The sequence below is a fragment of the Filicampus tigris genome, chromosome 10 (assembly GCF_054856515.1).
Source record: "Filicampus tigris isolate MCC_2025a chromosome 10, RoL_Ftig_1.0, whole genome shotgun sequence".
In the NCBI taxonomy this organism is placed as follows: domain Eukaryota; kingdom Metazoa; phylum Chordata; class Actinopteri; order Syngnathiformes; family Syngnathidae; genus Filicampus; species Filicampus tigris.
This window is the reverse complement of record NC_141226.1, coordinates 22,402,074-22,420,721: the sequence shown is the minus strand read 5'-3', so window position 1 is coordinate 22,420,721 and position 18,648 is coordinate 22,402,074. Positions and strand designations below refer to the sequence as shown.

Genomic DNA, 18,648 nt, shown 5'->3' with positions numbered 1-18,648 from the left:
ACTTCGTCAATCTCGGCGAGTTGAAGATGATTGGCTAGTCTCGGGCCCATGTTGTTACGTCACCACGTTTCCTCATTGTCGATTCGCTGCATTGAACACAACCGAGGTGGTGCTTCACGCGATCAAATTCGCCGACAGCCAATGGGCCTTGGAATTGGCTGATACCATAGAAACTAAACGGAAGTTTATTGTCGCGAGCTAGGCAAGGCTACAAAGATTTACGAGTTGTTTTATTTGTTATTTTCTACTACCCGAACGGTTCGAAAGTAACCTTAATTTGACATACTGGCGTATATCATAAGCACAGAACTGATATTTGCTCAAGGAAACGCGCAGTCGTGGCTTAAATCGCAATTAGCTTGACGGCTAGTCCTTGTCACGACGATGTACAAAGCTAAAATACTCCTAATTGGTCCAAATGAGGTAAGTAAAAATGCTCATCTTTAACCGTACAGTGTTTGACGTAGCTGTTAGTTCACGTGTTCAGTTATGAGACTAAATGATAAATCAACACCGATCCATGTTTTCCATAAATGGCCCTCTCAGATTTGTTTGATTGTAATACAGAGATGTTTATTTCAGAGTGGGAAAACTGTCTTAGCAAATTTTCTCTCAGACGCAACAGAAAATGTGGGAGGCGAATACAGACCCACTCAAGCAGTCAGGTACGAGCTACATGACAATCCTCAGAATTCACCAACACCTTTCCAGGTTAAGATCATATAAGATAGCATGATCATATTAAATAATTCTATCCCAATTACACAATTTATGTATTTCACAGAGGGTCTGAAAACGTCTGGTATTATAATAGTGGTATTTTTCTGGTGCTTCATTTTTTTAAATAAATTTTTTTGCTTGCAGGATACTAGAATTTGAATCACAATTGGATGGTAGTGGTGATGTCAAATCATGTGAGGTTGAGCTCTGGGACTGTTCTGGCGACTTCAAGTGTGTTTGATAAACCTTCCATATTTCACATAATTCCCACCATGAAGATACATTTTACAGACTTCTTCCTCTTCCAGGTTTGAGTCGTGCTGGCCTGCGCTCACCAAGGACTGCAGCGGTGTTGTGATCATTTTTAATCCCGACGTTCCAAGTCACTTGAAAGAAATCGAGACCTGGCACTCGATGTTCATCTCCTCTCAGGGCTTGCAGGACAACCAGTGTCTGCTCATTGCACATCACAAGCCTGGCAGCGCAATAGAAGAAGGTCGACTTCCTTTAGGTAGGTAAGCCCTTTTCAAAGTATTCTATATGATAAATGAACTATGCTTCACATCTTTCTTTTTTTTTTAATGCAGCCTCACAGTTGAGCAGACTTCCACTCATTCACTCTGAAATGGAGGAAGAGCCTGAGGACCTGAGGCGAGCTTTCTGCAGATACTTGGGGAAAGTCGTAAATACACTTTCGGAAAGTCGGGAGCGGGAGGAGATGTCCATCATCACGTAGCTGCAATATCTCTTAAACATTAGCAGGTAGTTTACATTTTTTTCCACCTGAACATTTCTGCATGATTCATCAGACATCTCACCTCAGTTAACACAGCTTCCCAAAACTGTAGCTGACATAAATCTAATATACATATATATATATATATATATATATACATATATATATATATATATATATATATATATATATATATATATATATATATATATATATATATATAACACATTTGCAACAGTTTGATTGACGAAAAGTTAAAAAGTAAAAAATATAACTGCGCAAATATGACATCGACTGTAGGTAGGGCATTTTAACATCCATTACCTAATTCACTGGCAGACATTTTCAGACCCTCTTTTACCCAAACGTTTGAAAAAATTTGAAAAAAATAGAAATGAATTCCTGAGATTGAATGGCTGGATTATGACAAGACAAATACATTCATAAATGGCAGTGAATGAGTTAATATGTTAAATAAGTCAGTTTGTCACTTCAAGAGGAGAAAATTAGTATATTCTATATTTAGAGTGCCTTTTGGATGTGTCCCTGCAGCGTCAGACATTCATATAGAGACACAGACGTGGTGAATGAGTCATAATTTCAAATGGGGAGACAGGATGATGGGAACAAAAAGAGATTAGGGTGACTAAGGCAGCAAATAGTCTCTTTCACCGTCTAAATCGGTGAGTTTAAGACAAACGTCATTCAATGTGGCCGGTAGCACACCGACACATGGTAAGATGGGCCAGCAATCGGCCTTGAAAGCATCATTTAGTTCAATGCAAGAAATTTAAAGGTCGTCTCTTAACCTCACATTGCAATTTCAGAATTTCAAACACTGACGCATTCGGTCTAATAATCATTTTATTCCCCCAGTCTGGTCTTTCTCATAAACGGACCTACTGGCTGGAAGCACATCTTCTATCATTCATTTCATCAAAGTAAGACTGTTGGAAACAGACTACACTGTGGACATATCTCAAATATGCTCAAGCATGTTTTTCTTTGTACTGCAAGAGATAATACTAAAGAGGATTGTTGATTGCATTTGCATAGCTGCATATCTCTCAAAATGTGATCAAGCAGTGTCTTATCTTTTAATTGTCACTGCAAGAATGGATTCAACCTTGTGTTGTTTCTTGCTTTTAGTCAAAGCAAGAAACCTGATTGATTTTAAAGACTTCTACTTAAGTAATTTTTGAAGTGCTTATCCACTTATAAGCCTTCATTATAACTATCATCGTCATCACGAAAAGTCTTCATGGGGCAGTGTGCTGCATGTTAAAACGTTAATGAAGTATATCATATAGTATCATCAAATGTTTTTTTTTTTTTTTTTTTTGGTGGTAATATTGAAATCAAGTATATATCCGGGATATTTCTGACATCTTTTTAATCCCATATGTCTCTGCTGTATCAATTATTTTGTATTTATTATTTTCTATTTAAAGGGAAGTCAAGTCAAACATTTTTGTTACAGTAATGTGTTCTATGCGGCTCCACTAGTCTTAACATGGTATTCTGATTAATATTGTGTTCATGGAATACGAATTACGCAGCAAAATCTGCTCCTTTTTATCGATCTCAGGGCACGGCCATTTTTGCCACTTGCTGTCGTCTGAAAATGACATCACAGTGCCTAAGGGCTCAGCTTGCTGACGTCACATGACGAAACCCAGAAAACAGGTGAGCTGTGATTGGTTGTTACGTGAGCCCTGAGTAATGATAATGTCATTTTCAGTCATGGCAAAATGGCCGCCCCCTGAGATGGATTCAAACGGGTGGATTTTCCTTCTTGATTCGTATTCCACAAATGCAATATTAATCAGAATGCCGTGTTTAGACTAGTGGGGGCGTCGAGAACATATTGTAAAGAAAATGTTTAACTGCACTTCCCCTATAATGTACCATGTATATAATGAAAAGAAAGTATATATGATAAAAAGACTAAGGAAACAATGTTTCATTCTAAATGTTTTGTGACCGATCATTTTTTTAAATGGATTTCTTTTTTCACTCTCCAAACATGGTGGGTCATGTCGATGCCCAAATAGCTCAACTTTGGTTTCATCTGACCGCAGCACCTTCTCGTCCGCATCATTTTGGGCTCCCTTCTGGGCATTGCAAGATTTCAGTCTTTTTTGACGCGGTGTGTTCCCAACTGTTTTTTGCACTATTGACATCCAAGTTGTCTTCATATCATTGCCAAGATCCTGCCATGTACTTTGAGGCCACTTCCTTACCTTTTTCATGATCATCCTCTCCCCAGGAGGCGAGATTTTGCATGGAGCGCCATAGCGAGTGCAATCAATGGTCATTTTGTGGTTCTTCCACTTTGGAATAATGGCGCTATTAGTTGCCACCTCTCACCAAGCATTTTGATGAGATTTTGTAATACATTCCAGCCTGGTGCGGTTCTATTTTGTATTGTCCATGACAACTCTTTGACAGCTCTTTAGCCTCTCCTGTGGTGGTATCAAGATTTTAAGGTAAGACATTTACTTCTTGAACAGGTATGCTTCAAATGCATGATTCACTGAGATCAGGAGTATTCAAATCGTAATGTGCCGATTGTCCACAGCTATGTGTCTGGCCAGTTGTCAAGTCAAGAGATTCCATTTGATTGAAAACATTTTATTGGCATGTAAAAAATGATATATCAGTGGGTGATAGAAAGAAGCACAAGAAACCATAGTAATTCGTCCTGGTATGGCATATGTTCACGATTCGGGCATACAACTGGAGGGGGGGGGGGGGGCGGAATTGCGGCAGTGATCTTGTCGTAAAACCAAACCAAGAGATTTCCTCCATTTTGATTTGTACAGTGAGCGTGGCGAAAGCACTGCTCACGTTCGAACGGCGGGGAGCGGGTCCGTTGTCGTTTCGAGGGGGCCTAACTCCGGTTCCTGCTGAACTGAGCCAGTGCTTGGTGAACATCCAACTGTTATCAGCTCAGTAGGCACAGGAGGTTGAGCCCAGGCAGCCGCGCACCTCCCTATGTTCGCCACAGGGGGGAGAAGTAGAGCTCATGCAAGAAAACCTCGTGACTGTGTGCAGGTTTCCCTAGAAATTGTGACTAACAATTGTTGATTGGCAAACAGCGAGCCGTGTCATCAGGTGTGCTGTGGGAAATTATCCCATTTCACTTCGTTGGTGTGAACATTATTTATTGATTACAGTTCATTTATCTTTGTTCATCTATCTATGCCGGCACTGAATAGTGACAGTCTAATGCTATTCCACTAAATGGCAGAAGGTACAGACTAAATTGGAACGAATTCATCATTATTTCTGTATATCGTGAACCCCTAGTGATTTGCAGGGCACAGTTCTGCGAGTCCTGCGAGATATTGCCGACCCCCAAAAGGTTTATGATTGCAAACCGATGCCACTACAATGAAACCCCTCAACTCACTTCGACATAGCTCCTTGGCACCAAGACGACACTTTTACCAGCAAATAGCTGTGTTTCAGCAAATAACAGAAGACAGGTGTACAAAAAATATATAAATCCTGAACTAATATGTAGTCAACATGTGATATGCGACCTGTCGGAGTATAACTTTATTTTGACTCTTGTTAAACGGCTCTGACGACAGCTTTAGTGCGTATTTATTTTCTGATATTGTTAGAGTTTGGGGCAAAATATTTGTATCTTTTTGTTGGTGTTTTATCCAATAATTTTGCAGTTCAGATAATGTTATGACCTGTGCCACATCCATTTGCAACTCCCAGACACATTACCTTTTGCAGTAGCATGTTCGTACTGATCGCAGTGGTCATTTTTCGCACTCTTATCATATGATGAAAATGCCGTGTAGCTTTTCTTCCATAGATTTGACTGAGCTGAAAGAACATAACGTGACTTTATTTGGCTGCCTTAGGCTCAGATTGGCCTCAGTTGTCAGCTGTGAGCTTTTTTCCCTGCTGTCTTTATTACAAATATGTTACATAAGAGTCTATTAGCAGTACTGCGGTCATAGCGGGATTCGTAAAGCCTTATATTCACAGTAACCACACGAAGTTGGATGCAGCTTCCGTTGTTGACCACCCAGACAGTAATTGCGCTCAAAGTTCACAATTACATCGCTACTTGTTTTCGCCCCGATGAGACATTTCCTGTATTTCCTTCCTGTGTATGACTCAGCCTTCCCTTACCCCACTCCTCCTATGCTCTGACATACCAGGCCTTCTTTAGCCAGCATGTCCCATAAATTTAGAAATAACCAAAGAAGGTGGTGGGGGGGGGTGATGAACATTTTATAACTTTTTTCTACCTAATGAAGGACATACTGCATAACAACAAATATATTGCATATATAAAAGCAATATATTTCCTTTATCTATCTACTCACCAGCCATGTCATTTGCACAACTGCCTTAATTATTGGTCACTTGTGTAGTGAACTGAAGTTTACAAAACTTGGAGAGTTGACGCAGACCCCTTTCACCTAAAAAAAATCTAATCAAAGCCCATCACATACTTTTAGAACCTTTATGAAACATTTTAAGGCATGAATTCACTTTGAATATACTGAGTTGGCACTAAATAGTCAAAACAAACAAGGAATGGGTACAATTTTGCAGGGTAATTTTAGAGAAGTGTATGATTTTTTTTTTTTTTTTCGAGCCATTAAACTTATTAACACTGTCGCAGAGTTTGCGCACCCCCTCTCACTAGCGCACATGCTGATGAAATTCAAAAGCCTTTTGGATATTTTTAGATCAGTATTTCCCAAGATATTGTCATGTAAAATAAGTACAAACAGTGCTATTTTGCTGCATTTTGAAGAGTCTATATGAATTTGCACCCTTTCAGCATCATGAAGTATTTGGGGGAACCCCTGAACAAAAAAAAAAAAAAAAAGGCAAAACAAAGTCATTTGGGTACTATTAGAGCAGTCTTTACGCTTTTAAGATACGCACCCCTTTCAACACTGTGGCAGAGTTGGTGCACACCCCCTCAACCCGAACACATCCAAATAAAAAGTCAAAACAAAGCCCTTCCTGTACTTTTAGAGCAGTCTTTATGAAACTTTTTAAGATGGGCACTCCCCTTAGGGTAAAAAAAAAAAAAAGCCTGTTTATATCCAATAAACAATGCAAACTGTGACAACATAATCAGTTTACACATCTAAAGACTGTTACTTTAAAAAACATTCTTATCGCAAAGAAGACCTTTCTCTCTCATCTCTTGCTTGTGACGACCGGGCAGCAGCTAGTGCCTAACTTCATATTAGTTGATCCGGCGTTTGACTCCTTGCAGCTGTTACAACAGCGGCGCTTCAAAACGCTGGAAAGGCTCGCAAGGAGCGGAACTTAGCCACTGTGAACACAGGCTTTTCCACTGAACTGTTCACGGAGCGAGCTAAGTCCTGCGCCTCGTCCAAACTCTTGAGGCATCCAGATGGCTTGTGCTAGAGTGTGGAGGGAAGTTTTGAGCCAAGCGCATGGATTAAGTTGTAATGTGTTCATCAGATAGTGATTAGGGGATTTGGGTCGGATAAAGCTGGTATAATATATATAAATATAAATATATAAAATGAGATATTAATCAGAATACTGTGCTTAGACTGGTGGGGGTTCAGAGAACATCAGAATACATTAATAAGTAGGCCTCCTTAGGACATTCTCATGTGCGATTTTAGGAATGCCGTATTCTGCGTTTTTCATATTGAGAAACGTCCGTAACGTGGAAAATTTCTCGAAATTTCTGGGAAAATATTTGATCCAATATTGGCTTTTGCCGTTTTAGCGGGTTAGGGTTTGTGCAGGTGTACCTAATGATGTAGCAGCTGAGCGTATACTGTTCCGGTTGGGGCCCATGCGTGCTTTTCAGTTGTAACCGGTTGGAAATCCCTGGCAATGTGATTTACATTACATAAAAAAACAAATCACTCTGCCAGGAATCCCTCCGACTAAACCGGGCCTCCTCCAGCAATCCCGCTCGGGAGATGGCAACATCCGTCCAACGTCCACACCTGAGAAGAGAAAAAAAAACAAAAAAAAACATTAGATGCGCTTGGAAGGGAGGACAAAAAGAGCTCTGGTGTGGCAGATCATCTCATCACTTGCTCATTATGGCACACACACATACACACGCCTTTTGAAATGTTGACACTTGGACACCCACACACACGGCACACCTTCACACCTGGATAAGCACAACTGTGTAAACTGTGTGAACGTGGACTGTACTATATGTGAATGGCGGATCCGGTTTGCATACGCTAAGTTTATTCAAATGCGGGGCAATGTTTTTCTTAAGAGCGCGTGCAAATTTTTAAAAAATTGGTTTCTGGAGTTGGCACACCCTCTCTCCCCATGGACATGCCCTAAAAAAAACATCAAGGGGTCTTTTGGAGATTTTTAGAACAGTCTTGACCAAATTTTATGCACCACACTTCCCTTTAAGACACTGAAAGAGTTGACACACCCCATCTCCCCTGCACACACCCTACCCCCCCCAAAATAAGCCCTTTGTATGATTTTAGTATAGTCTTTATAAAACTTCATAAGCCATGCACCCCGCTTTAACATCCAGATCAAGTTAGCGCACCTACTCACCCGCACACACCCTAACAAATCGAAAATAAGCCTTTGGGATACATTTAGAGCAGTCTTTACCATTTTTTTTTAACATCCCAACAGAGGTGGCACACCACCTTTTTAATCCACGCACCCCCTTCAACATCCCACCCACACAGCCTAAAAACCCTACAAATCACATTAGACATTAGATACTTTTAGAGCAGCCTTTACAAAATTTCAAAAGCCATGTACCCCCTCTTCAGGGCCTCAACAAAGTTGGCACACCCCCTCTCCCCTGCAAATACACACACAAAAAAAAAAAGAGATCCTTAGGACAGCTTCAGAGCAGTCGTTACAAAACCTTTTAAGCCATGTACCCCACTTAACATCCTGGAAAGGTTGGCGCACCCCCTCTCCCTGGCACACCGTTAAAAAAAAAAAAAAGCACAGGTAAGCCCTTTGGAAACTTTTAGAATAGTCTTTATGAAGCTTTTAAAGCCACTAACGCCCTCCGACATCCTGGCAAAGTTGGCTCACACCTTCTCCCCAGTGCACACCCTAAAAAGTCAAAACAAAGCCATTTACTTTAACAGCTATCTTTAGCAAATTCTTTAAGCCACCCACGCGCATCACTATGCCGAAAAGGTTTGCCTTTGTCTTTAGCGTTGCATTGACTTGAAACCAAAGTTATTATAAATGACAGAAACTAATGAAATAACTCAAACTAAAATAGAAAAAAAATGAAATAAAATAAAAATGAGAGTGCTTTAAAAAAAAAATTTTACGTTTAGAAAACAAATAAAAGCTAACTATAATTACAGTGAAAATGTCCTTTGTTTTCATTTTTTTCAATTAATTTTATGCATGAGCTTCTGGGTTTTATTTTAAATGTCTTTATTTTGGTGATACTGTACAGGTATACTTGTACGGAAGACGGAAAGTCGAACAGTCATTAGCGAATTGTAGTTTACTTTATTACACAATTACTCAATCACCTTTTTTTTTTTATCTTGTACTTGACAAATACTGTACTCCATATATTTAAAAAGAAAAAACAACAACTCACAAACCCACCCTAAAACGTTATATCCCGCCATTATTTTAGGGTTTGAAGATTAGGGCATGTTGTAAAGTCCCCAAATGATCAGTCTACTCAATTCTTATGCGAGGAAATCCCCCCCCCCCCCCCCTCTTTGCCTATTTTTTTCCTCTCTTCTGTCCAAATGATCATATGCACAAGTTGTCAGCTGCAAGATCACCAAGGGAATACAAAAAGTATCTTTCTTCACCCGATCATATTTTGGATCAGCTAATGATGATGAAATAATATGTGAGTATCAAAGTGGCCTTTCTCCTCCTTCCTGCTTCCAGTTGTCTGCCATTTCCCAACAGTTCTATTGAAGCTTTGGGACTCTTTCAGATCATTGCTTAGTATTTATTGCCACCCCCCCCCCCCTACCCCACTTCTCCACTCGTGTACAGCTCTCATATGACCAATTCTCCAATGCAGCCGGCAGCTGTTTTCGATGAAAACTCTGTACTGCTGCTGGCAGAAGATAAAGCGATGTAAAGGTAGTAGAGAGCCTAGTTAGAGGAGAGCAAACAGGGGAAAAAAAAAAAAAAGAGTACTGTTTGCGATCAAAACATGACCTCAAATGAACACTAATGCGGCTTTATAGCCATTCAATGTGCAAACAAGATATGGCTTGCAATATTATGTTATGTATCGGGTTCTCTCAGAGTCATTTTTCCAGCCTGGACAGGTCATGGAAGGACATAATCCCTTAATAACATCAGCAACATATTGTAATATTTTTCTTTTAATTCATTTTTCGATCCCCATTCAGACTTTTTCCCATAACATAAGGACTGAAATTTCAGGGAAAAATGTTCTCATAAAATTACCACTTTGTTTTTGGAATATTCACACTTTTTCACTTAAAATGACAACTTGATTGTTTGAAATATTGTGATTTTTTTCCGTGAAACAATGCCCTAAATTTCATAACTTTTTCCTCATGAAATCAAAACCTGAATGTTTTTTTTTTTTTTACTTTTTTACCTAATTACAATGTTATTCTTGCAAGAATCTGACATTTTCTCATGAAATGTCTTCATTATTCACAATATCACAGTTTCGGGGTGGGGAAGCAAGTAAATTATTATTGTAATAATATGACTTTTCCAACATAAGATTTCACTCGCAGGAGTCACTTTTTCTTCCTTATAAGCATTACCATCTGTAATAATAATAATAATAAAAAGAAAACAAAATCATTGAAACTTTATTATTGATTTGGGTCCTCATGCTCCTTCATACTGTTCGGGCCGGAGCTGTACGAATGGAAACAATTTGGCTATATGAACCTGCAAAAATATCACTATAACGTCAAATAAACGTTTTGGCAGCGTTTTGCGCACACTTTGTTCTCTCTAACGTCGCAGTCCTCTGTCGGGTTTATCTGGCTCCGCAAGTGGCTGACAATAACAGCCTCGGGCGGGCTCGTCGTTTCTGGGCTCGGCCCTGGCAGCAAGTCACGGGAACTCAATGATTCTCTTGATGTCTGCGTTTGCATGTCTCTCACGCTCGCTCGCTCTTTGTGTGGTATTTTGGGACAGTGAAGTGCTCTGACGCAGTCCCGCTGTAATACATTAGCGGGCACGCAGCCACACAGATTGGACACACCTAAATTGAAACACAACATTTGAACACCCCCACCCCAAGGCGCAATTGAATGTCTGTGAAACATAATCACATGATGAGGGTGGAATAAAATTGTCAAGTTTCAAGCAGCATAAAGTTTTTCCAACTGCTGGCTCGCGGCTGCCCCCGGGCTACGGCTCTTTTGAGGGCGACGCAAGCCGCCGTTGGCCTGGAGGGGCTCCAGCCCGTCTGAGCTGCGTTTCATTTTCCAATATGAAGGCCTTGATTATCCTTCAAGTGCCACTTCATTATTAAATCTGTCATTTGTCGGTCTTGGACATGCGCAGACGTATTGTGCATTTTAGCGTAGCGGAGATGAGAATGAGCTGAGCCATTTTCGACACAAAGAAGGCTAATCGTGCCAGTTTGACTTTTAATGGCTTGGACACAAATAGTAGGTACAAATAATAGGTGTTATTGGTGGAATATTTAGTTTAGTAGTTAGTTTTTCACTCCTAATACCTGCCATGCTCCCCCCATAAGAAACTTTGAAGGGAAAAAAATCTTGGCAATTTAGCACTGCTCATCTGTTTTGGATCGCTGCTTCAGATTGGTGATCATTTGAGACAGTTCTGTCGGAGCTTATCAAAATATGTGCCCTGGAATTTGCCCAATATGGCTTCTTCGAACCAAAATGGATGACTTCATTGACTTTTTTGTGCGTCATGTAATGATTAACAGGTCCAACAAATTTCATATTGCTCAGTGAAATAGGTGTCGGGGACTCATTTTTTCAAAACTTTTCATGGGGCGCTACTGCTTGAGTTAGGGGTCATTTTTGGGACCATTATTATACAAATATTTTCACCAGGATACACAAACTTGCTAAAATTGCTTATTTTTCCTACATGTTGAGGCCCCCCAAAAAGTAATTTGTGCATTGGAAGTAGGGGGTGACACGAGTCCCTGAGTAATTTGAGTACCTCGGTTACCCGCTTATTTACGTGTCCACTGAAAGGAAGAAGTAGTCAAGCCAACCGCAGCAAGAATTGTTCAAACTAAAATATATGCATGAGAAGGCCAACTTCAAAATAAACCTGTCGTTTACCAAATAATGTAAGGACATCAATGCCTTGGTACGCTTTTATTTTGATGTTGTTCTCGGCAGAGTGTCGCGGTGTAAAAGGCAGGCTAGGCTCGTATTCCACACTAGTGAACTTGTAGGGGCGTATACTGTATATTGCCATCACAATCTGTTGCTGCTGACGTTAACAAAACGACGTCAACCTGAAATCAAGTTCAACCGCTAATTGAGGGGGAAAAAAAGTGCCTAATTACGAGGACATTGTATTATACGCCGCCCGTTGCCAACGTTTAGCAGCATCTCCGGCGTTAGCGACTAGCAGCTAGCCGCTAAGGCTGTGCCCCATAATAGGTTGGTGAGAGCCGTGGGATTACTTTTGAAAAGTACTTTAATAGATGAAAATGACCGCACATTTTGATGCCGACATCCTGACTGAGTCGCCTGTTCCCACGGATCACTTTTTAACAAACCGGGCTTACTCAAATGTGCTGTTTTAGCCGGCAAAATCGCTCCTTCTGTTGTGATGTCACTTTGTCTCATAGGCCAAAATCTTTGGGGAGAGATTTGTCTAAAATCTCACTCACTAATGTGTCTAGACTGGAAAATAGTGTGCTGCAAAGCACAGTTTAAGTTAAAAAAAATGAAAATCATGTGGTTTTTGTCTTCTGTATTTATAATTGTTCTTTCACCAAGCAAAAATATATATTTTTGATTTGTACTCAAATACAGTACTCGCTTGTTTGATAGAATTTTCGGTAGGACATCCGACTACCAAAATATTCAATAGCTGCAGCCCTACTCGGAGAATAGAGTAATACAAGCCCTGAGAAGAGCAGGGAACCCGGTAGCACCCGCTTTTCATTCCAACGCCTCCCCATCCTGACAAAGCCTGGCGCTCATGTTCACGCCGCTCCCAGACTTGATGAACTGTCACAAGTGCTGGCTTGCTTTTTAAAACAGCAGTAAAAGAAATGAAATGCTCTTCGGTCACGCCTGTCGCGCAACGGTGCCTAGCCCAAAACACTAGCGCCAAGTCGGGATAAGGGGCCGCCGGGACTTTAACAAGCCGGCCTCATGACTTCCAAGCAATCCGTGCTGCTCGTTAGCTCCTCTCCTCCTCTTTGAAGGGCCACAAGCCAGGGCCTTTCTCTTGTGATTACCCCGTGATTTGAACAGCCGACTCAACACTTTTTTGGCAGCAGGCCAAGAGCGCACAAGATTGGTCTGGGCCTTTCACAGTTCTTGTCCGAGGGTGACCTTTTGGCTATTTGAAACCTGTATTACAAAAAAAAAAATTTTTTCAAATGGTATTTGACACCAGCTCTGTTGTGCCTTTTTTGCTCCTTATGTTCAAAGATTTGGATGAGCATGCAGGGCTTTGATTCCGTGTCAGCATCTTATCGCTTCAGGCAAATACAAAGATGGCCACATGCTTTTTACCTCCACCAATGATGTCATTTGAAATGCTGTCTCCATATTTGCCAGTGTGTGTGTCTTAGCAGCTTTGTGGATCATCTATCCATCCGTTTTCTATACTGCTTTATCCCGTTGAGGGCCACTGGAGCCTGTCCGAGCTGACTTCGGTTGAGAGGCGGAGTGCACCCTGAACTGGTCGCCAGCTAATCGCAAGGCGCAAAGGAAGACCTCGTATACAAATAGTTGGGTCTCTGGAATGCCTTTCATCCCAAGAATTCTATTCTGCCAAATATCGGAATCGGCATTGACCAACAAAAAAAGAATCCATATCGAGCCCTACTAAATCCAGTAAATAATAAAGCTACAATCTGACTTTGGTCTAAAATTTCTTAAGTGTTACAGGGGATCCTCGGTTTACGTCTATCCCGATTTATGAATTTTCGAGGTTACAAATGAACTCGTTTTTGGGCAGCGGAGTAAGAATACGTTGTCATGTGGCACAAGAGATCACGCTCAGTTACCACCGTACCAGCTGTTTTGTATTTGATTGTTTTATACTTATGTCCCACGAGTGTTTTTCATACAACTATTCACTGTAATTATGATTGTACAAAGTACTACTACATTAGTGAGGGTTAATGACAGGCTGCGCTGTGTTTTGACTTCCCTACAAATTTGGGTTATGTCACCACCATAAGAACGGAACTCGGTCATTAACTCTGTTTGCGCACTAGTTCTATGTGGAATTCTTCTCAAATTGGACAGGCATTGAGAAAGTACGACAAAAGGCCTTCAGACAGTCCACATGCTCTCATTTACACAGGCGGAATGAATCAGTGACAAGTCGGCGTGCGATGAGATGGACGATTACCAAAACGTCGGATGGAGGTGCTGCAGGACATAGCCAACAAAGGCGGCACTCTTAGACAAAGGCTGTTGGCAGTTTTAGGCGGAATTTTGGGCCAAAAGATAAATGGACATCTGCTTGATGATAACCATCGCGATTAAAATGCACCATATCTCAGGAAAAAAAAACAAACACGTCAACTATCAGCTAAATACTGATTTCGAGGAGAATCCAGAAGGCAAAAATACCCAGAAAAAGAAAATACCCTTCTCTCATTATATTCTTTTTGGGGATGTGAAGTGTTTATCCTGTGGTTATTACAAATGCTTGAACTCCAAAGTTAACAGGCTGTTTTTTTGTCAGCAGAAATTCCATGACTCCAAATGGAACATAATGATATCATAATTTAATTGAGGTGGTACGGCTTCAGGCCCCACGTGTCCAAACACTTCCAATCATTGCCCCCGCTTTTACAACAACGGTGACAAAGCCTTCAAACGAGTCGTAATTACAGGTTACGTGATGGTTTCGGATTTGCCTGTGAAATAGATGGACAAAAATAATTTGCTTGAGGTTTGGCCTCTCCAGTCAAATGACTTCAGCAGGAACTCTTAACTTCAACAAGAACTTTAACACTGCCGATTCCCGGCAGCCTTCAAGCCCAGACAGTCCTCGCAGGCCATTAACTTTATTTAACTCTTAACATGCAGCCTGGGGACTATGAGCTGTTTAAAAGGCCCTGTGAGGACTTGGAGTCTAGGACCAGGTCAGAATTAGAAACGCAAATTATAGCTTTGTACGCTTGGAAACCTGTATAGTAAGGACATCTATAAAGTAATAGAGCCTAATGCAAGGCAAATTTATTTATATAGCACATTTCATACACAAGGCAACTCATGCCTGCGAGTGTGGTATCACAGAAGAGGACAGCGGTCTTTCTTTAAAAAAAAAACAACCCAACACAACATGTCAGTTAGTACTTGACCCGGTGAGGGACGATTACAGGGACGGACGAAAAACCGTCCTTTTTAAAAAAAACGTCTCGTCCTCCCTCCCCAAAATGGGCATCCGTCCGGAGCATTCCGTCCTTGGGATGGAATGCCCATCTCTGATTATTAATATAATTTATCCACAAGCCCACTAAAGCTGCCAGCTTCACACATTGCGGCAAAATCTCAAGATGGGGGGGAAAAAACTCAATTCTCTTAAGAAGTTGATGACTGTGGTCGATCTGCTCTAATGAAACCCTCAACCCAACCACGGTAATCAAACTTTCCCACACATAAATGAAGCTACAGGAGCTTTACTGGGCTCTAAAAATGCAATTAAAAAAAAAAAGACCCTGTCCATGAATGAAACAATGTGGAAAAAAATAACAGCAGCAAAAAAATTTCCAGTAGACAAGAGCCAGGGGAACACATCTCACTCAAACTCTTTTTTTTTTTCTGTGACCTAAATTGCATTCAGATTTAACGCCATCTGTATTCTTGAGTTGTTGCCGCTTTTCAATGAAGGATGTTTAGACAAACTGAAAGGATGTCTCTGAGCGCGGCTGCTGTATATGGACGACTTTGCCTTTCAAATTCTGTCATGACTTCCTCTGTGTTTGGTTTGAGTGTTCCTCCTACTAAAAGTATCTGTCCTAGCCGACAGCGCCTGGCCATTGTCTCGTTACGCCTCCGTTTTATTAGCTACACTGCATTTTTTTATGCAGCGGGATGCAGTATTGCTTTTTTTCTTTATCCAGACACGCACACACATGACACATGAGGGAATAAGCACGTGTTTTTGATTGAGCAAAACAGTCGTGAAGACCATCATTCCGTTGATGACGTGATGTCATCGCAGGTAGCGGTCATTGTGTTGTATTGCACACAGGCTCCCGCTAGTGGTGTGAGATGTAATTTCAAGCCTCGACTGTGAATGCAAACGGACAACAGTTTCCTCACCCTTGAATGTCGGCATCTTGCGAGTTTTGTACTTTTCTACAAAAAACAACAAAAATGACCTGTTTGTTTTGTGGCTAACTGGGCATACACGTTTTTCATCCAACAATCCTTCAAGCATCATGTCATGAAGGAATAATCGTGTAATGTTAAGACACTTGTATTTTATTCGACAGGGACGGTCCATTTTCATTCACAAAAGTCCCTTCAAATTTCATTACGCCCCACACCGGTCACCAAAACAACCTAATGAATCGCGTTTACTGTTTACATCATATCATGAGTGCAATAATCATACAATACGGAGGTACTTAAAACTTCGGTCAATTTGGTATTCACAACTGTGGCTTTAAAAGACAATCGCAACACAACCCAATGAATCCTAACTCCCTCATGTTATGAACCTAGCGATACTTGCTTTTCATTAGTCAGCTTCTGTCAATTTGCAGTCACGGCTTGGCTTTGAAGACAATTACACCCCGCGCCAATAGGGGGAGCTCAGGATCCAAGTGACCCGATGAATCCTTAGTGCTAGCGCATCATGTCATTCACTAAATCGTAATGATAATAACTGTATTATGAACTGTATTTGGAGAAAAAGAAAGTAGTTGTAGTCGTAGCTCAGAAACAAGACAACCCAATGAATCCTACTTACTGATTTATTATGTCATAAACTAAATCCACACAACAATCCGTTACAAAAGTAAAACTTCTGTCCGCTTACTTTCACAACAACACCTCGACAATAATTCCAGCTCACGCCAGCAGAAGCAATCCAACCCAATGAATCCTTATTGTCATCAGATGCGTGCTTCTCATTGGACAGCAAAGGCATGCTAACTATGCATTTGCGTTCACAACAGTGTCTTAAACAATAATTACACTTAACACCAGTAGACAAAGCAACTCTAGGAATCATTACTGTTATTCCAGAATGTCATAAACTGAATCATACTATGGGAATCTGGTGATGCATCTTTTTCACTGGACGGCACAGTGCGAAAGCTCTACCCAACTTGAGTGTAAATGCTAATGCTGAGACAGCGGGTCACCACAGCAACAAAAGAGACACTAATCTCTCCGCGATAAGCAAGTGTGATGTCAACATGACCAAATGACACCACAATGTGGCTCTCAACACCCAAAACCACAAAGCACAACAAACGCATTTCTATCCGGGCCATTTTCTTGCACCTTATTTTGTCATTTACTTGCGTTTGTTCAAGCGCTAAAATCAACTGTGTCTCATCTCACTCCTATACACTGCATCAATTGAGACAGGTAAGATGGGGTTTTTCACTGGATCTCTGTCTGGACTTAATGAGTTTTTTTTTTTTTTTCTGGTACTTCTCACTGAAAAAAGCCAGACGGCCCATTGTGTATGCTTGGCCATGTAGCATTCATGCAGCGAGTCTATTCTATAACTTTTAAATACACAAAGCCGCACAAGCAATGCAAACTGTACTTAATTAAATCTCTTTCATTCGCTTGAGCACCGATGCTTAGCGTTACAATAGACGATGAATCTGCTTTTGCATTTGAGGAGAGGAAAAAAAAAAAAAAAAACCGAATTGAGAAGCATTGAGATACAAGGATGAGTGCATGGCAGACGTAATTGATAATATTCGTATGTAGTCATACAGCCAAATATATAATATTTCAGAATATTTCCTGGTAAATTCGAATTTTTCTACAGCTCCTGTCTTTTTTAGGGTCATGGGTGAGCTGGAGTCCAGCCCAGCTATTGGCAGAGAAAAGCGGGGTTCACCCAGGGCACATCGACGAACAACAATTCACATTTACGCCTATGAACGATTTAGAGTCTTCTATTAACCTAACGTGCACGTATGAGGAAGCTGAAGTAGCCAAAAGAAAACCATCACAAGCATAGGGAGCACATGCCAACTCCACACATGAAGGCCGCAGCCCAGATCAGAATCCCTAAATTCGGAACTGCGTGACGGGATGTGCTAACCAGTAGCCCACCGTACTGCCCCGACTGGAAGACTTTACTTATCCAGACAAATTATATCCAAATGATCCCTCTTGTTCCAATTTTAACTTGACTGAAATGACAAAAATTCATCCCTATTTTATGTTTTTATCTTCTATATACAGAGCGCAACATTTCTGAATATTTTGCGGGTGGAATTAGCATTTCTTCCACCATTCATTTTCTATCCTTACTAGCTGATTTTTGACAATAGGCAGGGTACCCCACTGGACTGGTCACATCCATACAAACAGACGAACATATTTTTGGGATTGCTGGAAACCAGGATTTGAACTCAGAACAACTTGACGTTCAAAACCAAGAACTCATCCGTCCATTTTCTAAAGCTGGAGGCCATCACAGCTGACTTTGGGACTGGTCGCCGGTCAAAATAGGCACACATAGACAAACGACTACTCAGAGACAGTTAAAGTATTCGGTGGACCTAACAATCATGTTTTTGGTCATGTGAGAGGAATCCAGAGTAACCGTAGAAACTCTACTCAAGCACAAGAAAAACTTGCAAAGTATCATCAGATCAGCTTGCGGAAAATCAGTACAAGGTCTTTAAGGTCATCGGGCTGCAGCGCCAAATGGATTCATTTGAGGGAAATCGTATTAAAATGGATTTTTCAGTCTCGAATTGCACTTTCCGGGAGTCAAAAGTCAAGTTGAAATGCCAGCGCTTTTCTTTTTGTGGCCCCAGCCCCCCAAAATGCAAACTCCACTCA

General features: G+C 40.9%; 1 protein-coding gene across 3 annotated transcripts in view; it reads left to right on the top strand.

Moving 5' to 3' along the window:
- Positions 1-38: 38 nt before the first annotated feature.
- The window catches only part of ift22 (intraflagellar transport 22 homolog (Chlamydomonas)), a 60,531-nt gene continuing 41,921 nt past the window's right edge, over positions 39-18,648 (top strand). The window contains exons 1-6 of one of the 3 annotated variants that reach the window (XM_086043214.1): positions 39-423; positions 583-665; positions 865-951; positions 1,029-1,231; positions 1,308-1,482; positions 2,333-3,415. In XM_086043214.1, the coding sequence (XP_085899340.1) occupies positions 385-423; positions 583-665; positions 865-951; positions 1,029-1,231; positions 1,308-1,456 (561 nt within the window). In that variant the 5' untranslated portion in view covers positions 39-384 and the 3' untranslated portion in view covers positions 1,457-1,482; positions 2,333-3,415. Of the gene's footprint in view, positions 424-582; positions 666-864; positions 952-1,028; positions 1,232-1,307; positions 1,483-2,332; positions 3,416-18,648 lie in introns of those variants that run through there. The other 2 variants (XM_086043215.1, XM_086043216.1) reach the window with 2 other exon arrangements.